The sequence below is a fragment of the Python bivittatus genome, unplaced genomic scaffold (assembly GCF_059951505.1).
Source record: "Python bivittatus isolate LINGU-HERP-01145 unplaced genomic scaffold, Pbiv_v1 ctg000070_np1212, whole genome shotgun sequence".
NCBI classification, from domain to species: Eukaryota; Metazoa; Chordata; class Lepidosauria; order Squamata; family Pythonidae; genus Python; species Python bivittatus.
The window spans coordinates 40,960,105-40,985,789 of NW_028277034.1; the positions used below are offsets into that span (position 1 = coordinate 40,960,105).

General features: G+C 36.9%; 2 protein-coding genes across 5 annotated transcripts in view; one reads left to right on the forward strand and one right to left on the reverse strand.

The window, feature by feature from the left end:
- The window catches only part of MTTP (microsomal triglyceride transfer protein), a 40,869-nt gene extending 35,285 nt beyond the window's left edge, over positions 1-5,584 (reverse strand). The window contains exon 1 of the mRNA XM_007440428.4: positions 5,351-5,584. Coding sequence (XP_007440490.1) covers positions 5,351-5,438 — 88 coding nt within the window. The 5' untranslated portion in view covers positions 5,439-5,584. The remainder of the gene's footprint in view (positions 1-5,350) is intronic.
- Positions 3-25,340, forward strand: TRMT10A (tRNA methyltransferase 10A). 4 transcript variants are annotated; one of them, XM_088133033.1, is made up of 9 exons: positions 3-60; positions 572-648; positions 11,728-11,967; positions 12,800-12,962; positions 14,826-14,897; positions 16,574-16,648; positions 17,117-17,266; positions 21,101-21,206; positions 22,307-25,340. In XM_088133033.1, the coding sequence occupies exons 3-9, from the start codon at positions 11,762-11,764 to the stop codon at positions 22,474-22,476; spliced, it is 942 nt and encodes a 313-aa protein (XP_087989159.1). In that variant the 5' UTR covers positions 3-60; positions 572-648; positions 11,728-11,761; the 3' UTR covers positions 22,477-25,340. The 4 variants fall into 4 exon arrangements, with proteins under 4 accessions (XP_087989159.1, XP_087989160.1, XP_087989158.1 ...); XM_088133034.1 differs by lacking the exon at positions 3-60 and adding an exon at positions 7,626-7,734 and having other exon boundaries at positions 620-648; XM_088133032.1 differs by lacking the exons at positions 3-60; positions 572-648 and adding an exon at positions 8,902-9,016 and having other exon boundaries at positions 22,307-25,339.
- The last annotated feature ends 345 nt before the right edge of the window (positions 25,341-25,685 follow it).

The following is a 25,685-nucleotide window of genomic DNA, read 5'->3' on the forward strand; positions in this document are numbered from 1 at the left end:
AGAGCCTGGAAATAGAGCTGCAGAGAGACGGTTTGGACCTCCTCCCAGCGAGTGTATCAGGTCAATGTTACCTAATTACTAAATAAAAATGTGTTCTGCACTATCTTTAAAATATTGATTTCTTAACTTTGGGTTGGAAAAGTGGGGTGCGTCTTGTACATGGGGGTGTCTTATTAAAGGAAAAATACGGTATGTATTTCTATCATGATTATCTTTGCATTTTGTTCTTTTGTTCTTTCTTTTTCTGTTATTATTTTAAAAGCAATAAATAAGAAATAACAAAAAATAAAATACAGACCAAAAGAAAAAAATTAATATATCCTTGGGAACAACATAGATTGGGTTAGAAAAATCCTAAAATGTTTAACCTGTTGGTTTATTTTTTTTAATCTGATTTATCTTTTTTATGATATGTTGTTTGCTGTCTGATCTACTGATCTTAAGCTTACAGTAATTTTATACATTTTATCCGATTATAAAGTGTGACAAATAATAATAGCCCTAACGCTAATGCACAATTAAATGTGACTGTTAATGTATTAATATGCATCTGTTTTCATATTCACAACAGCTTCTTTAGTCTACATTGCTTTCCACTTTGAGTATTATCCTCCTTCTGATACAGTGGCAGAATTTATTCTTATAAAGGTAGGTTTCCCATTTCCCTAAACATTACTCGACGTACATTTTAATGCAGCATGTTGATATTCTCACGTAAAGCAGAGAGTGCCTCTGTCATTTAAGCATCTTGCAGAGAGAAACGGGTACATGCAACTTGAATAGCTATCTTAGTGCCTGTCGTTACAGCTTTCTATAATTAACTCATGGTACCGTATAATAGAGAAAGTTATGCTGCCCGAGCTGAGACAGCTGTCAGGGACTGTACCTTTTATTAGTACTCCTGGCATAGACAACACATGCAGTTTTAACCATTAGCTGGCTCTAAGATCATAAGTTTACACTTGCTTTACAGCATTAGTTCACTATTTACAGCAGAAAATAGCAAATAATTTGGAGAAAATATTAAGCTATAGTATTACAGATGCATTTTCTGCTGTAATCGCATTGAATCCTTCTGAAAAGTATAATTAGAAATATTTTATGTGCATAAGCAATCAAAGTATGATCATTAAAGTGTTTATTTTATTGTAAAAGCTTCTGTCGCTTCAGTTGTGTGATTCTAAGCAGCTGCAACAAAGCATACAACACATACAACACATTACAATAACTCAAAAATTATTAAAATGAACACAGGGAGCCAATAATTAAGATTATCAAAATGAATTCAACATAACCACAATATTGCCACGGAAAAGCACTACATCTTACAACACTAAGTGACCAAATTTATTTATGATAAATTTGGGTTCCCCTTTGCCCAATTATCTGATCATTCTAAGGCACAAACATATTGTTTTATAATAAATTAGCAAAAGGGAGTGGAGGCAATATTAGCTATCCACATGCTTAGGCTAATTTAGAGTTCTGCATTTATCATTACCAGATCACAGAGACTTTAAAGAGTCTTCCATGAAGATTTATTTTAAGTCCTGCTACAGTCAAAAGGTCGCAGTTGTACAAATGATGTTATAATTGCAGAGATAATGTAAATAAAATTAAGGGAATACCATTCAATACAGATTAATAGAAAATATTGGAGACTTATTCATGCTTCCATATTTATCACATATCGCCAAATTAAACATTATACTTATGACATTTTTAGAAAATGCTTAACGCTGCTACTGTTCTTTAAAAGGAAAAGCGGCTGTTTAGGACCCCAATCTGCTGCTGTAATCCAGATTTGGATCAGAGCCCACATCAGTTTGCCACTCAAAATCCACTTTCCCAGCTGCTATTTGCCCTTTAGCTTTTCTGCACTTCCCCTTGGCTAATGTACAAATTACCATAAATAGCAGGATAGGATATTAGTGATTTCTGATATATATATATATATATATATACATACATACATACATATATATATACATATATTTCATCACACCACAACTAGTCCTACTCAGTGGACACATTATTTATTTTTTTTAAAAAAGATGCAGCTCCTATCCACTCAAAGTTGTCCATCCTAGATTTAGACCACAATAATATTAGCATTTCATCACTATGGAGACTAGTCACTCGGAGATCTGTTCCCCAGGTGGTCGCTTCTATTTCAACACCACTGCTTATACTGCATTTCTTTCATTTTAAATCGGGCTGCCTCCAGTTGGAGAAAAACACGCTGACAGACCTTCAAAGAGAGGTATATTCTTAGAAAAGTAAAGCAAAGGACCACTCTAAGTTTCTCAGGTGGGGCCGGAAACTAAGGAATATATCGTTTAGAATTTGATCGCTTCCTTTTTGCCTCCCACCATAAACAATGAATGACTCCAACAGAAACCCAAAAACCTATGTGGGGGTGTTTTCAGTGTATTATTCATAGACCTTTTGTTACTAGCATGAATGAAATGTGACACATTTGCAAAAAGTGCCTTCAATAGGAATTTAGTCTATTAGCATAGGGGCATCGTTCATTCATTTCCAGGGGCATTCAGGGAGATAGTCAAAAAGGTCAATATGACAGCTAAGGCTGCACAGATAAAGCCCCGGCCCTTTTTAATGTGCAAAAAGCTGAAGGGCTTTAGCCGTGGCTGCCATCTTAACCTTTTTTACCCCCCACCCCACCCCGGTGCCTGTAGTCCCTTCTCATTGAAGTTATATAAATTGCATTTCCCTCCTAATTTTTAAAATTATTTAGACGATTTACAACCACACACTGAAATAAGTTCTGCCAACAATTGTAGGATAAAATAAAAAATGGATCATATTACAATGAAAGTACAATAAAACGCAACAACAACAAAATATAACCTTATGTCAAAATAAACAGGACAGAAGACAAATACAGAGAAGTAAGTACACTGAAAAACAGAGTAGGGACTACAATGCACACAGCTGAAACATGGTCCAAGACAACTTGGCCTAAGAAAATTTTAAAAGTGGTTAGGAAGATGTTTTTGGAGAGGACATCACAGCGGGAAGCTACTACTATTAAGAAGACCCTCACCTTGCTGTCACTCAGCAGGGACACTCAGAGAAGGTCACTGGAAGATTATGCCAGCATTTGAGTAGGCACATGTATTAAGAAGCAATTCTTCAGTAAATCCTCACACTATGAAAGGTTTTGAAAGGACTGGACTTTAAGAGTCTGGCAGAAAGCTCAGTTGTCACTTAGCTGAGTGAAAAGGACGGATACCAAACACAGCAGGGCTTGCTGATCACATCTTGAAGCAAATAAATTATGATATATTGCAATTTATCTGGGATGGGATACTCAAGTTCCCAAATATATTGTCCACTGTCTCCATTTATTCACTGAAAGCATACTGTCCCAACACCTTCACTTGGACCTAAAAGCTGCTTAAAAGACAATGAGGATGACAAGGTATTCCCTCATCTCTCCCAGTAAGAGTCTCCCTGCAGGCAAATTCAGTGCCAAACTCCATTTGAAAGTGATCTAGAAAATGCATTTTATCTGAGAGTGCCCACAGTTGGCTAGCAGCCAGGTTACCTGATCTTCTTGCTCAGAATATAGTTCAATATTCCTTCCTTATCACCTGTTTTAATGAACTGGAACTAACTTTTTCTCAATGAGGAATTTACCATCTGCAAGACTCCATCCATGATTCCTTGCTGGATGTAATAAGCTAAGAGCCATTGTGTTTAATGATATACCATCTTGTTCATATTATGAGTCCTAAGATTTGATCAGTTAGATGACAATTAATGTGATCGAATAAACTTAAAATATAGAGTGCTCTGGATTCCTAAACTGGCTGATCTACTTTCATTGTGATACCCAATAAATATAAACAACTTTGTCCTTAAAACATTTTGCAGATGTGGCCCAATGCACTGCAAGATGTTCCACTATATTTTTGTTAGGTGACTTTGAAAAAAAGTATGGTAGAACTCTGCCATATGAAACTGTAAGGATGCAGTTCCTTGCTACTACCCCTGCACAGTGTAAGTTTGATAATGAGTTCTTCCTTGTGTTTTCTCCTGTACTTGCATTCCAGTGGAATATAACCTGCCCCATCACCCCTTAGAACTGTCACCTTTCTTTCTCATTGATAGACCTGGTATCTAACCAGAGGTTGAAGAAGTTAAGTTTCATCTCTCCACATTCCAGGAAATCTTGTATCACATATCATCCTGAATGAACTCCTATAAATTAAGTTTACCATTCACCTTTCACCAGCAGATCGTCTGTGTCATTGTTGTAACATGATATTTCAAGATCCTTAAGAACATGGAAAATCAAAGAAGATGGTGCAGTGCACTTTGCTAAAACTACATAGTTGTAGTACATAGTTGTTATACCTTAGATCAAACTGACCTCTGTTTGAAAGACTGCCCTGTACTATCTTTGAATCAGTTCAATCCAATATGAAAAAATGTAAGACGACAGACCAGGAGGAGAATAGATTGAAAAAGTTTACTGGACAGCAGGTCAAGTCATTGATGAGATATATTGCATTTACATTACATTATTGTTTAAATGTGCATGTGCCTATATAGTTAGTTTATGCAAAACTTATACTACTGGGAATTAATTTATCTTCTTTTCCATAATAAGCTTTGGAGATATTTTACAGTACCTGTGGATATGAACTATAATTATTGCATTCCTAAAATTCCTCCAGATTGGAGTTTTTCTGTAGACAGAGGAAGGACAGCATAACAATACAAAAAAAATATTATGTAGTCATTACATTCCAAAACTTAATTGAAATGATTTTTTTATCTGGAACACCAACATGATTTTTAAGCCATAAAAAGTAATAGGTGGGCTAATATCAGATCACAGCACCCTTCAACCAATCTTTGCAAAACCAACAAATATCTGATGCCTCGAAAAGCAAATATGCATCAACTATTGGTCATGACTGCACAAGAAGTCAGTGATTAGCAGTGAAATCTGTTCAGAAATAACTCCCATTGGTTTAAAAGGCATGGCCTAGATTAGAAAAACTATTTTCCTAAACCCTTTTTTCAAGGAGATTCCTGTGAATAGTTTCATTGTTGAAGCACAAATCCAGGCTCCATAAGAAAGAAAGACCTGACTTGCTCCAAACCACCGGTGGCCCATAAAGCAATCCATATAACAAAATCTCCCCTCCTCAACCCCCAATTAATTCAAAATGATCTAGATATAAAAGATCCACATAAGCAAAATCTACATTATACTTTCACTTCTCTTGTTAAAAGGCACAGATACTCATCTACTAATGTAAGTCAAAAGATTAAAGATACAAATGAAAGTCAAAAGATTAAACAAGCAACTTACCTTTGACTGATGCCGAGTATGTGGAAATGATGCATGGGAAAAGCACAGTAAGAACCATGGCTGGCTCATATAAGCTACAAATTATCATATTGGAAATAATGTAATGCAACTGAGAAGTGAACTGCTCTGATTGAAATGAAGTCTACAAAGAAGTCTTCTATCTGACACAATGGTGTTTATCTAGATGTAGTAAGAGTCAGATTCCAAATTCCACACTTGGGTACTAAGTTCATTAAAGGTCTTTCTAGTTAATTATTGAAGACTGAGGTAATTTGTGTTTAAATACTTTATTGTTCTCTTAAGCTTTCATCACTACATACTAAAAGACATACTAATGTTAGCCAGTATATTATATGTACATTTGCCCAACTTTCTTTAAACTTTGTAAATGCAGTAGGAATTGTTACAAGAGACATTGGATTGATAAATAACCTAATGAAAAAATACTCTTTTAATCTTTGCACTGTGTGACATTGTTTCTTAAGAACTTCAAAACATAATTTGCCCTTCCTATGTTTTTGCCCTAAATACTTTTTTCATGCCACCACTGGAAAAAAGTACATGTACTTTCGTTATCTCACTCCTAATTTTTAATAGAAAACAGCCACTTGGAAAAGCTGTTTTCAATTGTATGCAGCCTTCTTGGAACCATATTAAAATCAGAGTACACTTTCTGTGTAATACTAATTATTGCCCAGAGTTGCTACAAGTCAGGAGGCATAAAAATATTATTATTATTACTACTACTACTAATAATAATAATAACACTTGGCATGTTCAGGAATTACTTTGACTTCTTAAAATATAAACAAAATATTCCCTTCTGCCTCACAATTTTCACTAGATGATTATGTGATCCCACAATCTCTAGAATGATTTCACATATGGCATGAGGAACTGTAGTTCAAGAAGAGCAATCCCTAAAAAATTTCAAAATCTTGTATCAAAAATCCTCTAAGATTTAAATCTTCACTAAACCATGGAGTTCACTGGGTGCCTTTGAGCATTTCACAAAGATGTTCAAGATGAAGATAAAATGAGTGCCATATTAGAAAGGTAATGATGATATTACTCATTCAATCATGTCCGATTCTCGGTGATTGTATGGATCAGCTCTCTCCACATTTTCCAATCTTGTATGGCTTCTTTCAGTTGTTTTATGCTATGGTTGGTGTCGGCTTTAATGGTGTCTAGCTACCATGTTTTTGGGTGGCCTCATTTCCTTTTACCACTGACCATTCTGAGCATAACTGCCTTTTCCAGTGAGTTTGATCACATGTCATGGCTGAAATAAGTAAGGCAAATTTTTGTGATTTTTGCCTTCCAGTGATATGTCTGGTTTTATACGCTCCAGAACTTGCTTGTCTGTCACCTTTGCTGTCCAAGGAATGCACAGGAGCCTTCTCCGACACTACAGCTCAAACAAGTTGATTTTCCTCCTGTCTAGTTTTTTTCATGGTCCAACTTTCACAACCGTAGGTAGCTATGGGAAACACGATAGTGTGAAATTAGAAAGGTAGGATCTAAGTATTATAATACAATAATAAATTACAATTGAATATTAGAAAACACAGTTTTAGTGAATAAAATGTGGAGAAATTAATGACTAATAAAAGGAAGTATTTCTTTACACAATCCATGATTAAACTGTGGAAATTGCTACCATGAGATGTGAAGGTGGCCATCTAGGTGGTTTTAAATGGGGCTAAGCACATTCAAAAATAGAGCTCTCCTAATCCATATTCAAGGGTACCATGACTTAAATAGTAGTGGCTACTGCACAACAATGGAAGATAGTTATCAGTTTCATGTCATCCTTATGAGTTTCTCAGTTTCATCTAACTGATCTCTGTATGACACAAACTACTGACACAGAGGACTGAATTAGAAAAGCCTCTACTTTGGTCCAGCATTGTTCAAACCAGAACCTATCTAGTCCACAATCCTGTTTCCCACACTGATCAATAGATAGCTAGAGGAAAATTCAAAGCATTATATTGGGGTTAGGGGTGGAGGGATGGTTTTCTCCATCCTGGTATAGTTTCCCAGCAACTCATATCCAGAGGCATAACATATGCCAATCTTAGATTTTCCAGGACACATCTAATTTTGTTCTGGGTCAAAGGTAGTTTCAGTGAATTCAAAGGCAAATTAGGGTACACTATTCCAGGGAAACTCAAAGAGCTTTTTGAGAACAAATAGATTCCTATTTCCAGAATTGCTATTCTTACAAATGGTACTGTTCTCTTTGACCTAAACAAGCATTTCTTTTCAGTACACTTCATTTAAGTCTTGCTGGCCAGTGTCCAGGGTTAAAGTCCTATTGCTGTCATAAATTTCCAGAGTCCAAGCCATAAAAATCCTACCATTATCATGCAATGAAGGTAATTATGGTTTCTTTGACTAAACTGAATTTCTTGTAAAAAAAATCTTCTTAGTCTGCTTTTCTCACAAGTCTCTATAAATGCTTAGTGGGGGAAATGTCACTTACAAAGTTGCCATGTATGTACCATCATCAATACAAAACAGTTTGGCAATTATTTTCCAGCCAAGCAGGAATTAAGGCTCGTGCAGAAAGAAAATCACTATGCATTAATATGTGTGGGGAATATGCATTAATATTTTTGTCAGGAACATATCACTGGGACATGCAAACCCACGTGCACCTCTTCAAATGTACACTCACACATTCCTCTTTTTTTTCCTTCTGCTTCTGTCCCAGTGCCCCTCTGCCAACCATTGCTGCCCATTGGCAGAAACCACATTGTTTGCCTTCCTGCTATTAATAGCAGCATTATCATTCTCATCAGTCACCCAGTTAAAAAAAAAAGTCACAGAGCCAGAGGTCACATTTTTGTGACTGAGGGCTCTGGGTAGCTCCAGGCCACTGATTAATCTCCCTTAAGATGCATCCCTTTGATTGCAATGATCAGTAAGCTCTCATGACCATTTACAGTAATCTGACAACTGGAATTCATCTTTTTACAATAATATATCCCTCAATTCCTAAAGACTCAATCATAAAAATGTGATATGACATGCTGAGTTTTATAAGAAACTTATCCATATATCGGCTGTGTAGTAATATTTTCCACGATGTATTCTATATTCATTTTCGTTTTGCATCTGCTTCTGTATCCTGTGCAGTAAGCTGAATACTCCTCACCGAAAATACTTGAATGGGAAAGATGTCCTGCATAACGTAGGCTATCTAATCAGACTTTAACGCTGCAGATTCAAATGCCAGCGTGCACTTCTGAAATCCGCCGCACTGGTGTCTGATTCACCACGTGAATTTAAAGGCACGTGCAAGAAATCACGTTTGGATTATTGAATCAGATATGAAATACTTCTTCAGCTCCCCCGGACAGCCAATAGATTTGAACAGCACTAAGGTCTTTTTAAAAAACATTTAAAAACTGATTAACATCCCCCCTAAAAAGTGAAAGTATTTCAAAGGCAAAGGCGACTCGGGGAGGAGCTTTCCCACTACAAACTCCGCCTACTAAGCCACGAGACGAAGAGGGGCATTACGTCACTAGTCCGCGCCGGGGTTTTGCGGCTGGGGTGTTTGGCGTCAGCGGCGCCTGCGGAGGGAAGATCCGGAGCGGCTTCCAGGCCCTTCGGCGGTAGTCACTGTTTCTGGTTCGTGCGCTGGGGCCCGAGGTAAGAGAGGGGGAGCCCTCCCTCCTGGCTTGGTCGGCGTGGGACATCGCGTTTCTCCTCAACCTCCCTCCCCAACGGCTTCAGCAGTCAAGTCCAATCTCTCCCAGCCTAGCGCTGCCTGGCGGCCATGTTGGCTGGGGCACGACGGGAGTTGAAGTCCAGCCCTGCTTCTAAAGACCCCAGGCGGGGCCAGGCTGAACCTCAGCTCGTTCTCCGCCGCGAGGCGGACTTCGGAGAAAGTCCGTTAAAAAGGCTTCGAGCCTCTGTTAGGAATGACCTGAAAGAAGGAAGGAAGCCGCCCGCTTTAGTCAGTTGCGGCGCAAAAGAGGCGCTCTGTGGCACCGCAGGGTGGGCCCGTCTGTGGCGTGACGAGGCTCTCTGGGCCAAAACGTGTTCGCTCAGGACCAAGAAGGGTTGGGCTCGGACTGAAAGGAGCGGGAGCGTGGTCTGAACTCTCCCTGGAATCCGAATTAATGGTTGAGATCATCCCAGGCTAGAAAGCAAAGAATGGCTCGCAGAGGCAAAGGAAGAAACGTGGCTGATAGCCCGCTTTTCCACCTCGGCGCTCTCCAGATTTTTTGGATTTACACGTCTGACTGAGAGTTCTGGGAGTTTGGCTCCAACATCTGCATCCACTAAATGTGGATACAGTAATTATTTTGCTCTCTCGTTATCCTTGCAGTTCTCCCTTTTCTCCATGTCAGTGTAACTTATGCCACTTTATTAACCATTAGTATAATTTGATTTTCAGAATAATATTCAGGATGTAATAAGAGTACCTTAGAACCTATATCAGAGCCAATATTTAAAATAATAGGACCAATGCATCTTATTTCATTTCTATCTCTCTAATGATTTTACTCTCTCTTGGGTTCCATCCCTTTCTTCATGTCTAATTTACTAATAGCTCACATAGGAGTGGAGCCTGGGCATGTCCACTGTCATTCACAGCTGTAATATTGTCCAAGGCCCTCAGTTAGTTTCTATGCTTCTTAGGAGGCATAAGGCATCCTGACGTTAACCAATGAAAATTTTTGAAACTTCAGCAAAGTTCACTGGGTAACACTCATAATTTGAAAACAAAACAAAGTGGACTTAAAGCATCTATCTTCCCAACTTTATCTCCTCAATATGTGTTGGGATTAGCAGACCCAGGCTTCATAGTAAAAAAAAAGGATAAAATCATGAGCATCCTCAGGCTGCTGTTTTGTCATTTTGTCATTTTGTTAAAATGACAAAAGCAGCATTGTACTGCAGATTCTGGCCCTGTGTGTGTGGTGTGTGTATGTGTATAGAAGGGGTGGGGCTTGCTGCTTCTGTTAGACCCACAAGTTTGACTCCCAGACACTGCTGGACAAAATTGCAAGTCATGGTTTTTTGCAAATTAAATTGTTTCAAGAAAATATATTCCTTTAAGGCAGTGGAATAAACTATGGATACTTTATATCCTATTATTGTCAGTTTTACACAAAGCATTTGAAAAAGGTTCTTTGCAGTGTGCAGCACAGGCTTTTGCAATCTCTTTGAAAGCTGTCCCTGCTTGTCTCTGGATGCTTGTGAAGCCATCAAGGAGAGGTGATTCTTTTATGCTTCTGAATGTTCTAAGTATCTTTTTCTAAAGCTTTGTGCAGGCTTTTTTTTTTTAGGTTTGGAGATATTTTTCATTTCATTGAGTTATATAAAGCTTCAAGGCTATATTTTGCAACCATATAAACTTTCTATTATTTTTTTCTTTACTGATATTTCCAATGATATCAAAATGATCATTGATGTGATGCCAGCTGAAATGCTTGTATCTTAGTTTATTCTGAAAGCCAGGAAAGTTGGCAGTTGTATAGATGGATATATAGAAAAGTTAGACATATATAACTTCTTGTGTTTGCTTTTAATAAATATTAGGATACTAATGCTGCACATATATTAATTATTAATATTAATTTACTTTATTTCCTGTCTTTCGGTGTTTTCTCCCTGAACTTGAAAGCTTTACAGTCATTTGCCCCCATAGATGTTAAATATATCTATGTATTCTAATATAAATTTCTTAGCAACCAGATTGCTGTGCTATGATTAAAGCTAATATTTGTAAATAAACTACTATGAGAGCATCTAGATAGGTTTATAACATATGGTTTTGAAATCTTTGTCTTAATTTTTTAATGTAACATCTTCCTCATTTTTCCTTATATATTTTTTCTCATCCCAAACACTCTGCTTCCATCACCAATTTTTTTGATTCTTATCCAAAGAGTTGAAATCAAATAGTTTGTTTATTTCTCTAGTAAATATAATAAAGTGGAGACATAATCCAGATAATTTTAAAACTGAAATAAATACAATGGCTATTATATGGTTGCAAAATATAAGAGAAGTGTAATATATCAGTGTAACTCTGACATCTGTGAATGTTCCTGTCTTATTACAATTCCCCAAATACCAGCGTTGGACATCTGTTTGTTGTTTGTTTATTTCAACAGCAATTGCCTTGAATTTGTACTATTTCTTGCTGATTGAACATTTTATGTGTTTGTGTATGCATATTAATATAGACAATTATAAAATAAGGGATTTTTTTCCTTCATAATTTGTACATTAGGTGGAGACAGTGCTCTATATTCAACTGCCTTAGACCAGAGTTTTAAAAAATATAATATTTTAGGCACACTTTTTAAATAATATTATATATTCTATTTGGATTTCACAATTTATAGGGCCTTCAAAGAAAAAAACAGTTCAATTATTAGGATGCTCATGTCATCAGGAATGGCACCAGAAAACCTTAAGACAGCCAAGGTTACTGATACAGAAGAAAATGTGAAGTGCAACATTGATCAGGTAGAAAGCAAAGAATTGCCACTGGAAAAGATGGAGAATATTGAAACAATGTCAAAAAGGCAAAGAAAGAAGCTAATGAAGCAGAAACAGTGGGAAGAACAAAGAGTCTTGCGCAAGTATGGTTCGTTTCTTGCTACAAGGATGGATTTTGTGAGTAGGCAGTTCTGGGCTGATTCAAGTTTTATTGCTCCCCTGTTTCTTTCATGAAAAAGTTCAGAACTAAGCCTGAGGATTATATGAACTCACCCTGTCCTCCGTTTCATTTACACTGGAGAGGAGTGATCAAATGTACAGTCTCTTTCAGTCTCCATGAAAGATTTGTAAGAAACTACTATAACCTATCTGATTTCATACTGTATAAATGGTCTGTTATTGGACAAATTAAATAATAGGTTATATATAAATAGATACAAAACTTTTTTTCTTGTTCCGGCCTTTTCTTTCCACATTTCAAACATGCTTTTTGTCTTCATGACTTTGGCAATGCTACTGAGTAACATAATGCCATCCAGATTCATTGTTTTGAGATACAGTAGTCAGCCATATAAATTGTTCAGATAAATAAATAAATAATTCAATGAAGTTCTTGAGTTTTAAATTATCTTCTTTCAGCCTCATCTCTGCTATATAGGACTTTCGTGTGAAACTTTCCTTTTAGCTCAGTCATGACATTTTAAGATATAAATGAACATTTAACTCTTTATTCACTAGCTGAGTTTATCCTTAAAGCATGTATTCTGCCTGAGAATTGTATGCCAGCATCTCAACATTTCAAGGTCATATTGGTTAAATAAATAAATAAATAAATAAGCAAGCAAGCAAGCAAGCCTTAGCAGGCAATCAACAAGGTTAATTATCAACAACAATATGGAGGGACATAATACATCACATAATAACCTATGGTATATTACTGAATAATGCAGTGATGTTCTGTCTCCAACATTTCAGGCAAAAACGTAAAGAAAAGCGCTTGAAGAGAAAAATGGAGCGCCAATCCCAGCTGGAATCAAATGGTGAAGGAAGTGTCAGAAAACGTATGCGTAGGGATATTGTTCCTAGTGCACTTCGGCTTATAATAGACTGCAGTTTTGACAATTTAATGGAGTTAAAGGTAAATAGAAGTCATATTTTAGAAGCAATGTATTCTCAGTGTCTTGATTGATTGATTGATTGATTGATTGATTGATTGATTGATTGTCATCAAGTTGTTGTCAGCTCTTAGCAACCACATAGATTTTGTAATTATTCTCAGAGATTCACAAGATACAGGTAGTCCTCAGTTAACGACCACTCGTTCAGTGACTGTTGGAAGTTACAACAGCATTGAACAAGCGGTACTTGAAGTTCCAGCAGTCCCAGCACCTCAGCGGTCACATGATCACAGTCCAGGTGTTTGGCAACCGGCTCACATAACAGTTGCGGCGTCCTGCAGTCATGGGATCACCATTTGCAACCTTCCCTGCTGGCTTCCCACAAGGTAAATCATTGGGGAAGCCGGCAGAAAAGGTTGCAAGTCTCTCCTGCCACTTTTCAAGCCGCAGCACCCCCTCCTAGCTGCGTTTGTGCCTTGCAGCAGCATCCTCTTCCCAACCCACATGGACTCGTGTCTCACAGCAGCAACCTCTCCACAGCCCCCACATATTCATGCCTCGCAGCACCTCTCTCCCCAGCCCGTATCCACTTGCAGCAACACTTCCTACCCAGCCCACGTGAACTCCTGCTTTGCGGCAGCACCCTCCCCCCCCCCAGTTTGCATGCACTCGCTGCAACACCCTGCTGCCCCACCTCACTCTAGTACTCACCCACCTGCCTGCTTGCAAGCTTCCGGGGACTTGTTACTTCTCACAGGTTGTAGTCACATGAGGTTCTTGCTTAACAACTTGCAATCCTCACTTAACAACTTGCATTCCTCCCTTAACAACAGCAACTAGGACTGCTAAGTGCAGTCGCTAAGTGATGCAGTCATGTGACATTGCGCTTTATGACCACATTGCTTGGCGACAGAAATTCCAGTCCCAATTACCATCATTAAGCGACAACTACCTGCACATATTAAAATTAATATCTGAACTGAATTCATACAAAAGATTTTCAGAAAGTATCTTTTCAGCCCTGAGAAATTAAAATAGAATTAACGAAGACCTATAGGGCAGAAGTAAGGTTTAACCTAGTACAGAATATATCTTAAATTTTTTTGTGTGTGTGCACCTTCAAGTGAGTGTTTACTCCTAGCAAATGCCTGGACTAGTCCCTGCAGTTTTCTTGGCAAGATTTTTGGAAGTGGTTTGCCATTGCCTTCTTCTCAGGGCTGAGAGAGAGTGACTGACCCAAAGTCACCCAGCTGGCTTTGTACCTAAGGTGGGACTAGAACTCATGGTCTCTCAGTTTCTAGCCTGATTCCTATACCAAACTGGCTCTCATATGTTAGAGAAGTACTTGATAAACATTACCAGTACATCCCAATAAGCTTGGGGAAATTTATGTCACACTTTTGTAAATTGCTTGTATAGTTTAATTCTAGGAACATTAATTTTCATTTTTCATTGCATAATTTTATTACATTTTATTAATAAATGGAATTCAAAATTACAGCAAAAAATTAGTCCAGTCCTAGAAAGAATTATCCATCACTATTATAATTTTGAAGCCATACCCAACGCTTGCTCAGGTGCACAGTAATGCTGCCCAGATATTATCTTTAATCAGATTGCTGACATTATCTTCTTCATTTTTAGAATGATAGGCTAGTAATGGATAAGTGAGAGTTCAGAAAACCCTACATATTTGTAGTGAGCATATACTTTCTTCATAATGGTTTAACTTCTCTCAAAGATAAATGTTTTAGTCAGAAGTAATTTTTGTTGGTTAAAAGCTTCCTTTCTTTCTCTTTAGCGTCTCTCTGAATCTCTTGGTTAAAGCATTTTGTGGTGCTTTCTCTGAAGGACAGTATAAAAACAAATTGTATTATATACAGGATGTCAAGAAACTTCACAAGCAAATTCAGAGGTGTTATGCAGAAAATCGTAAAGCGCTTCATCCTGTTCAGGTATGTCAGTTCAAGTAACTTCCAAGTATCATTCTCTGACTATTTAATTAGTGCTTTACAATACATATAAAAGAAAACTTCTTAACATAATTTTTACTATACTTGCATTTTTAGCGTACATAAAGAAAAGTTATTTTAAAGATATCTAGATACTGGTCTAGAAATCTGAGAATACAAATGTCCCTTTGTGTCTTAATATAGATAATTATCATACCAATAACAAGTTTACTACTGTTGATAATTTAAAGTATTGATTACCATGTTTTTTCTGCTACAAAATATCTTGGGTAGCAATACATACATACATACATAGAACAGGAATAAGAAGTAGTAAGGAAACTAAGCTAATGGCATGAGATAAGAAAAAAAAATTAAAGTGTGGCTAAATCTAGTTTACAGCAATCCCATTCACTATACCTCTCCATATCTTTCTAGTCCTTGCAAACCATCCTTGCTTCCACCACATCCATACACTAACTCATACGTTGCCTTTTGTTCTTTAAACATCTTTCTGAGGTCCTTGTCAGCTGTGTCCAGCCACAACTTTCTTTATTTTCTTCTTTCTCTCAGGCCATTCATTCTTCCTTCATATGTTTGTTTTCAGATTCAGTCTTCAGTCATTCCCTCTGCGTAATAAAACATCTTCATGTATACGCTAAACTAGGCTAACACCATGTTTAATCACTACATGAACTTTAGTATAAAATACAGTAAATGCATAGCAAGACACAGACCATATCTAGGCATGTGCTATGAGGTAACACCTGGTACAGACACACTGCAGATTTCATGGGAAAGGTAGTTCGCTGATAAGCTTGCTTGTCATATATTTTACCTGACAGTTTGTTTTGCACATAAGTTTAATGAATGCTTAGCATGATGGTTATAAAAGCTTTATAAACTAGTCCTTGGCACAGATGTGCCATGGCAGAACACAGCATACATACCTGTTGCCCATCACAGGGAGCATTGCATGTATACTCCTGTAAGTATCTATTTTAATAAAGCCTGTACTGATCACCCTGGCTTTCAGCTCCATTTCCTTGGGAATCCCATACAGGTATAGCATATTCGCTTTACCCAGAGGTGCTCTTTTGGGAGTTTTGGGGGAAAACACTTCAACATACTTCTTTTATACTGATCACTTGCTTTTGTATTCAGTCCACATAGTATCCATTCATACCTGACCTCACTTCCTCCAACATTCATTCCTTGCAACAGACCACATGTTATCCACTATTTTTCTACTAGAATTTGCACATCTTGAAATTTCTCCATCCATTTTCCCATTTAGTAAATTGTGACTAGTAATTCTATGCATGTTCCCAAATTCATCTATTTGCTTGACTTTTTTTTTCACTATTATATCAATTTTTCATTTCTATTTTCTCTGACAAAACTGCCTTGGTTTTTGATATGTTGATATGGTTCTATACTTTTTATTTCATCTATAGTTTATCAAACATTTGCCACAAATTATTTGGATCCTTAGGCTACACCACAGAATCACCTAAATAAAAAATACCAAAAAAACCCCACATCCGTTTGAACTTCCAACTCTGAGGAAGTTTTGTGGTGAAACTTAAAAGGTGGAAAATAATAAATGTTGAAAAAGAATATTTGGTTATAGAATTTTAAAAATTATCGTGAATATTGTATCCTTTTTCCTTTCACAGTTTTACTTGACCAGTCATGGAGGCCAGCTGAAAGACAACATGAATGAAACAGACAAGGGATGGATAAATTGGAAGGTGCTAGCAATTTAAGTATATGATTTAATTAACTATTACTATCAAAAGTTTTTTTTCTTGAATCAATTATTTCTTAGAAATACATGAATCAGATATTGTTTCTTAATATTGTCAATTGTCAGATTGCTGGCCTGTTAGACTATGAACTTTGACTTCAGTGAAATGAAGAAACCATTTTATGATGACTGAGTGACTTACGAATGAAGTATTAAGTTCTTTCTTCATTTTAACTATAATCTTTACAATATTACTTCTATATATAGTATATATACCTGAATGTTTCCAGATATTAATGATAATGTGACACTGTTTCATTGCTATGTCAACCTTTACTGATAGTTATATACAGCACAGTTTTATTCTTAGTTATAAAGCAGTGCAGGCATAGAATACATACTCAGGGTAGTTGAAGGTCTTTAGTTTTAAAATAACTTGATTTATATTTGGATTTGTGTTTATATCTTGAAGGATATTCATATTAAACCAGCTCATTATAGTGAACTGATGAAGAAAGAAGATCTTGTTTACCTTACCTCAGATTCTCCAGATGTCTTGAGTGAATTAGATGAATCAAAAGCCTATGTTATTGGGGGCTTGGTTGATCACAATCATCACAAGGTAGATCACTAATTATTATAATTCTGTGCATGCATACTTGAAAAGATCTCATTGAACTAAGAAAATGGAAAATTAATGGAGTCAAAATATTAGATGTGATTTTGATGAATATAGCGTGATGTTCGGTAGTGGAGAATCTGTGGCCGTCCACATTTTGTTGAACTACAGTTTGCAACATCCCTCACTACTGGTCGTGGTGGGAGTCGCTGGGAGTTACAGTATGTTTCTATATTTATACTCTGCACCATAGTTAGGGTACAACAAAGTCAAATGCAAAAGTCAAAAACAAAAGCAAAACCTCAACATAAACAATTAACTTAATATTAACAGCTGTTAATAAATCTCATAAAGGTTCTCGAAGCTAATCTAAGGGCTGAACACTCATTGGAATTAAACTGTTTAACTTGCTCACAAAACACCAGCAGAGTCAGGGCCATCTGTACTTCTGGGGAGGAGTAAAATGGGGGTTACCTTTGAGGAGACCTGTTACCTGGCATATGTCCCATGCACCTAATAAGAAGGAAGGATCTGCAGTAGTCCCTCTCTTGATTACTGGGCAAAATGGGTGGGCTCAGTTCTGTTATATGCCTGATAGAACTTGGAGCTGCATTCTAAAGAGCTTTAAAAGCACTTTGAATTGGGCCTGAAAACCTACCAGCAACCAGTACAGTGAACTCAGAATGGCTGCTATCCAAGCCAGTTGGGAGCAACTACATTTTGTACTAGCTGTAGCTTCTGGATCATTTCCAGAGACAGCCTCATATAGAGTGCATTGCAGTAGACCAACCAATAAGGGCATGGATTCTTGTTATCAGGGCATCTTGGTTCAGGTAGGATTGGAACTGGCAGAGCAGATGGAGCTGAGTGAAGGCTTTCCGGCCATGGTTTCCACCTGTTTGAACTGGAGCTAAAGCCTGAAGTCACAACAAGCTCCGTCCAGGGGAGCACAGTCCCATCAATGCTGCCTACCAGAATTATTGACAATCAGCAACTCCAACTTGGTGGGATTTAAACTGAGCTTGTTTTTCCCCATCCAGATTCCCCCAACTTCCAGGTACCAACTTAGGAGTTCTGTGGCATCTCTAGTTAAACCTGGGGTGGTGATGTCATCAGCATATTGATGATACCCCACTCCAAACTGCTGAATGACCTTTCCAGTATTTTCATGTGCTTTTAAATAATATGGGGGAGAACACTGAGCCCTGAGCCACCAGCATTGACTTCTCAGGGGCTCAAATGCTGATCTCCCCAAACCATCAGCAGGAACTATCCACTGAAGTGAGAGGCTCCAGAACATTCCATATGCAAATGAAAATTCTGTAGGTACTGTCACACTACAAATCAAATCTTTATTACGGTCATGAACAAGCATACTGTCACACTACAGCATGCTCCGTAAAACAGCTATAGCATATCAGCTGTGTATTTGTGCTGTTAGCATTTCATCCAATGTAGATTCTATTATTTTTAATCAAGTTTATTGTTGTATTGCTAGCAACTAAAAATAAACTCCAAAAGAATTTAGTGTCTAATAAAAGTGTTTATAGCATACGTAGGCATAAGCTTACAGGAAAATCTGTAGAACGTGCAAATAGGGCAAGCTGTTGAATGATTGGTATGCTTATTATTATCATCTGTCATCTTACTGTTTCTTTAAAAAGCTTGTGTAATTTGTATGGTTACAATGATCTGCCTTCAAGTCATATATCAGGACTATATTTCTTTAGCTTGACCAGCCGTTATTTGTTAACATAGATAGTTTTAGGACACTGTTGAAAATGTGAGTTTAATATTTGGGGAAATGAGAAGACAGCATAGAAAGGATTTGATTCATGCAACAAATTAATGAACATATATTTAACATTACCAGTATGCTAATTAATCTTTTGAGCTGTTTCTCTCCATACCAGCTCTGCTAACTGATTCAGTTTATAAAGAAACTGTTTACTTTTGTGAACACTTAATGAATTAATTGGTTGAGTTTATATACAAGTCATGAAAATAAAAGTTCAGCTTTTTCTCAGCATTTTAGGTTATATATAATGGCTTACTAATTCATATCTTTTATAAATTAATGCTCTGTAATATGAAACATCTTTAAATCGTGCCATAGGATTTCTTATATGTGTATAATGCATATACAGTGGGGCAAAAAAGTATTTAGTCAGCCACCAGTTGTGCACGTTCTCCCACTTAAAAAGATGAGAGAGGCCTGTAATTTTCATCATAGGTATACTTCAACTATGAGAGACAAAATGGGGGAAAAAATCCAGAAAATCACATTGTCTGATTTTTAAAGAATTTATGTGCAAATCATGGTGGAAAATAAGTATTTGGTCAGTATCAAAAGTTCCTCTCAATACTTTGTTATATATCCTTTGTTGACAATGACAGAGGTCAAACGTTTTCTGTAAGTCTTCACAAGGTTTTCACACACTGTTGCTGGTATTTTGGTCCATTCCTCCATGCAGATCTCCTCTAGAGCAGTGATGTTTTGGGGCTGTCGCTGGGCAACACCGACTTTCAACTCCCTCCAAAGGTTTTCCATGGGGTTGAGATCTGGAGACTGGCTAGGCCACTCCAGGACCTTGAAATGCTTCTTACGAAACCACTCCTTCGTTGCCCAGGCAGTGTGTTTGGGATCATTGTCATGCTGAAAGACCCAGCCACGTTTCATCTTCAGTGCCCTTGCTGATGGAAGGAGGTGTTCACTCAAAATCTCACAATACATGGCCCCATCCATTCTTTCCTTTACACGGATCAGTCGTCCTGGTCCCTTTGCAGAAAAACAGCCCCAAAGCATGATGTTTCCACCCCCATGCTTCACAGTAGGTATGGTGTTCTTTGGATGCAACTCAGCATTCTCTCTCCTCCAAACATGACAAGTTGAGTTTAGACCAAAACATTCTACTTTGGTTTCATCTGACCATATGACATTCTCCCAATCCTCTTCTGGATCATCCAAATGCTCTCTAGCAAACTTCAGACAGGCCCAGACATGTACTGGCTTAAGCAGGGGGACACGTCTGGCACTGCAGGATTTGAGTCCCTGGCAGCATAGTGTGTTACTGATGGTAGCCTTTGTTACTTTGGTCCCAGCTCTCTGCAGGTCATTCACTAGGTCCCCCCGTGTGGTTCTGGGATTTTTGTTCACCATTCTTGTGATCATTTTGACCCCACGGGGTGAGATCTTGCATGGAGCCCCAGATTGAGGGAGATTATCAGTGGTCTTGTATGTCTTCCATTTTCTAATTATTGCTCCCACAGTTGATTTCTTCACACCAAGCTGCTTGCCTATTGCAGATTCAGTCTTCCCAGCCTGGTACAGGTCTACAATTTTGTTTCTGGTGTCCTTCGACAGGTCTTTGGTCTTGGCCATAGTGGAGTTTGAACTGTGACTGTTTGAGGTTGTGGACAGGTGTCTTTTATACTGATAACAAGGTCAAACAGGTGCCATTACTACAGGTAACAAGTGGAGGACAGAGGAGCCTCTTAAAGAAGTAGTTACAGGTCTGTGAGAGCCAGACATCTTGCTTGTTTGTAGGTGACCAAATACTTATTTTCCACCATGATTTGCAAATAAATTCTTTAAAAATCAGACAATGTGATTTTCTGGATTTTTTTTCTTATTTTGTCTCTCATAGTTGAGGTATACCTATGATGGAAATTACAGGCCTCTCTCATCTTTTAAGTGGGAGAACTTGCACAATTGGTGGCTGACTAAATACTTTTTTGCCCCACTGTATTTTACTATGCAAAAATAAGGAGTTAAAGTGAATCTCAGGCATTGTAATCTACTAACAACTGGTTATTTTATTTCTATTTTGCTGACAGGGAATCACATACAAAAAAGCAAAAGAACAAGGTATAAGCCATGCACAACTCCCTCTAGGAAACTTTGTGAAAATGAACAGCAGGAAAGTTCTGGCAGTCAACCATGGTAAGAATAAATTTTATTTTTTCCTTTATTTTTGATTTAAGTTTTCTAAGTGAACCATTAAATTTATGTTTTATAAATGTCAGAAACAACTATCATCTCTAGTTGTGATTTCTGTTAAACACAGTGACAAGAACTTAATTTCTGCAGCAGACAACTGTCTTTATTTCTCAAATTCCTGGACATCAAATACTTGTATATACCAGTGTAATAGATTAAATATCCACTGTGTATCACTGTATTACTTAACAAATTAATTTTATTAACCAATTAATTTTATTTATAATATGCACCTGTAGAGTTCTGACTTAACATATTTCCCTAGTTGCTACTTCACTCACTGTACAGTGAAACTATTAGTAAACAATTCAAACCACAGTAAAGCTAACTGGGAGAGAGAAGCTACACAAGTACTCCTCAACCAGGAAAAAAGGCAGTACAACACAACAGAGGAAAGTTTTGTTACTGCAGATATTCTGCTGACAGAGTAGAAGTCAGGAAAATGCTTGGGTGTGCATGAATAAATTATGCTCTTATTTTTATTTATATACTCACAGAAATAGTTCAGTGGAAGGGTCCCTACCCTGCCCTCAGCTATCCATTAGCTATCACAATCACATTGCAAACAGATCTCCAGGGTAACTTTTTTTCTCAATCCCCATATCACATGTGAGCTAGAAGTGCTGTTAGGTGTTAAAAAATGGAATTGATTTTGTTGAGTCTGTTTTTCTTCTTTGCAGCCTAGATTAATTGCAATACATACCTTTTAGAACTATGTCTTCATCTGCTTTTAAACATCAACTAATTCTATTTATGGATGTGTGATTTAAAAATGTTTGTCATGTTACAGAATTTAGGGAGAAAAACATTAAGAAATATAGTTACTTTTCACTTAGGAAACAATCTCATGCTGACTTCTCTTCTATTTCATAGTCACTGGTTACCCTATATAAGCCAAAATGAGGTTATTTTGTGGTTATTGCAGAGGCTGTAAATAATTAAATTTAGTTTCATTACCTCAGTAATTTTCTTACCTTGCCAAATATTTTCTTTTCTTTTTAAGAAAAATGGATGTTGCTGTATGGTTTTTTTTTTCCTCATAGTATTTGAAATCATCCTAGCATACCTGGAAAAGAGGAACTGGGAAGAAGCCTTTTTTACTATCTTGCCACAACGAAAAGGGGCCAAACTGCTGCATGAAGTAACTGTTGCCTCCCCATGCAAACAGCAAGAGTCAGGAATGGTTCAAGATGAAGTCTCTGAAAGCAGCTAACTGAAAATGCTATAGATGACACGAGATAGGAGGGTTCTGAATGTGGATTTATGAAGTGATGCTATAGCTTGTCTCTTGGTTTCAAGCACTAAATTTTTATTGCCAAACCTAAGCTGTATATTTACTTATAAAATATTTAATAGCATTTTAAATATGCAAAAGAATAGCTGAAGGAGCTTAGATTTCCAAAGATGCTAATATTTATTTTCCTTTTTAATCTTTTATTTAGTATTTGCTGGAGGGTATCTATTTCTTATTCTGAACCTCACAACAGAATTTTAATTATAATATAATAAACATTCACTTGGCTGAAATATGTACAGAAACTCATGTTAACTGTAATGTCTTCTTTATAATTTTCTTTGCTCTGCATTTTGCTTCATGTTTGTATTATTTTAGATCTTTCTTTAGTAAAGGCATGACATGAGATCCAACTGCAACTGGAATTGCAGACTAGGGAGATGAAGAATAGTCTTGCATTTCATTAAGACTTTTGGTCTTAATCTAAATCCTCCTAATCCAATTGACTCCTGTACTTGTAGGAACAGGACAGAAATTTGTTTTACATTTCAGCTTTGCTGATGTAATTCTACTGCAGTTGACAAAATGGCATGCTTAGTAATTTCTGCACTAAGAATGCAAATGGTGGAGCATCAGCAGCTTTTCACTACACTACTAACATTGTCTAGGTTTAAGGAGTTACCATGGTATATGTTTCTCCCATAAGGCTTAGGTCTTTTCATATTATCCTTCAACAATATACGAAGAAGCTATGCTCTCACAACTTTTGTGTGGCAAATGAATACAAGAAGTTCTAGTTTCCTCCCCAGTTTCACTGATAGGTTTTTTTTTATTGTTTCAGTTCTTCTTTGGCAATATTAAAATCGTGGAATGTCCAGAAAGGCATATTTTCTTTGTTCTATAATGTTGCATGACATGATGAAAAAATAAGTTTGCATCTTCAAAGTTACTTCGTTTTCAAAAGTTCAAAATTACTATAAGATTCTGATATATTACAAAAGCTTGAAATGTTTGAGCCAAATTAAGGAATTTGCATATGACTGAAGAAGTTAAGCATATGCCAAAATTAGAAGTGCTAGGCTTTGTTTGAGGAGTAATTGTTTAAAAGAACTGACCAAATAAATTCTGTGAACAGTGTAATATGCTATTAGACTTGAATCCTTTTTTGCCTACCCTATTCAAATTTATGTGAAATTTAAAATAACTAACAAATGTACAATATATACATTGCTAGTGAATAAATCAATATAAAACAGCAAAGTTGAAGTTGTTGTTTAATCTGTTGAATTAATTCTCCAGTGCAATAGAACTGTTTCTACATATTTTAGTCCTCTTAAAATTTTAAGTTTTTTCAAGTTGCAATTTTACTGAAGTGAAATGGCACTGGAAATTTATGAAACTAAATGTGCTGCTTGAATAATAGATTTTAGTAGAAGAATGTTACATGTTATAGTTAATGTCAGTGGATTCTTTTCTGTATTTTGATTTTGTTTACTCAAATGCAGCTTAATATATATAAACAAATTTAGATTCTAAAACTAATATTTATTTATTTATATTTCAAATTTAGTCACTGCCCATCTCACTCAAGACCAATTCTGGACAGTTTAGAGTGACACAAGAATAAATATTAATTAAAATACAATAAAAATAAAACAAAAATACATGTTCATACATAAATAATGGCTTCCAAAATACTGATAGTAAATAAAGGTTACTGGAGCATCTTCAAGGTGCCAGCTACCCCCAGGGTAGTTGCCCCTCTTCTCGCCCCACACAAGTTGGCAGAGCCAGGTCTTCACCCCTTTCTTGAAGGTTGGGAGAGTAGGGGCCCACTTCGCCTCTATGGGGAGAATATTCCATACGGCGGGGGAACAGCAGAGAAGGCTCTCCTACTAGGCCTCACCAGCCAACATTCTTTCGTCAATGGGGTCCCTAATGTATCTTCTCTGCCTGACCAGGTGGGGTGGGTTGATGCAATGGGGATGAGACGGTCCCTCACATAACCCGATCCCATGCCATGCAGGGCTTTAAACGTGATAACTAACATCTTGAATTGGACCCAGAAGCAAACTGGCACCCAATGCAGCTCCCACAGCAAAGGTGTAACGTACCATCCTTGGGGCACCGAAGATTGCCTGCGTGGCCGCATTTTGAACCAGCTGTAGTTTCCAGATACTCTTCAAGGGTTGTCCTCAAGAAGCAGTAAGAATGAAAGTGGAATGGAAATGGGGAAATTGGATGCTCTATTTAAAGCTTGAAAAAGCTATTTAAATTTAAACTAGATTTAAACTATCAGAAACTTACCACTATTTTTGCTATCATATAGGAAGGGTTCCAAACTCAAATAAAAAACAGTAGTCTAAACAACCTGTTTGAATCAGGCATTTTGCACAACATAAGCTGAAGGTTTTCCTGAAAGAACAAGAATGATTGAACTAACTTTTTTTCTTTCTATAACAAAATGCTGCTGAAAGTTTATTACCAATAAATTTGTTTTTGTGCTCCAAGGATCTGGCAAAATAAAAATGCATTTTCCAGTTTTGTCTCTTCTTTTAGGTGTCATGTATTCTGTGCTTCCCTGTTTTGAGTTTGCCTTTATTAGTGGTAACAATGTTGGTTTGTCATTTGATTTAAAAATAATATAAAAACACTTTCAATCTATATTTTTGTGAATAATTATTTGTCTTTTTAGGAAACAATTTTATCATGTATTTCTTCCATAATATTGTGAAAGTTTGCTGTCCTTTGCATAAACCAATCTCCAGTGACATTTTTAGTAGCTCCCTAAAGTAAGTTGTATAAATATATGCCTAGGAATATTTGGTTGCTGTCTGAGCACTTAAATGAACTGTTTGACATGGATATATGACTGTTTAAACAAGCCTATTTGACTCTTTTCAGTAGACCGAGACATACAGGATCCTGAAGACTTCAGACTCAGCTGTTTATGTCTGGGGAAAGTTTGGAGAAGGACCATTAGATTTTATTATAGTACAATGAAATGTATCCACCACACTAGAATAGACTGGTGTAGCTCTCATTTCTATGTTACAGCTTGTTTTGGTTCTTCTACTTTTGGTGGACAACTAAAGTAAGCAAAGGAGCAGGTGTGTGTGCATATTGGGTGGAAGGGGAACTGGAGGACATAGGCATTATTTTTCTTCATGCAACCTCAGGCTAGAGTT

What these genes read in the sequence shown, in the direction of transcription:
- TRMT10A (XM_088133031.1), top strand. An exon ending in ACAATTTAATGGAGTTAAAG is followed by an intron (nt 12,963 to 14,825) that starts GTAAATAGAAGT and finishes TATTATATACAG; the next exon opens with GATGTCAAGAAACTTCACAA. An exon ending in TTGATCACAATCATCACAAG is followed by an intron (nt 17,267 to 21,100) that starts GTAGATCACTAA and finishes TTTTGCTGACAG; the next exon opens with GGAATCACATACAAAAAAGC.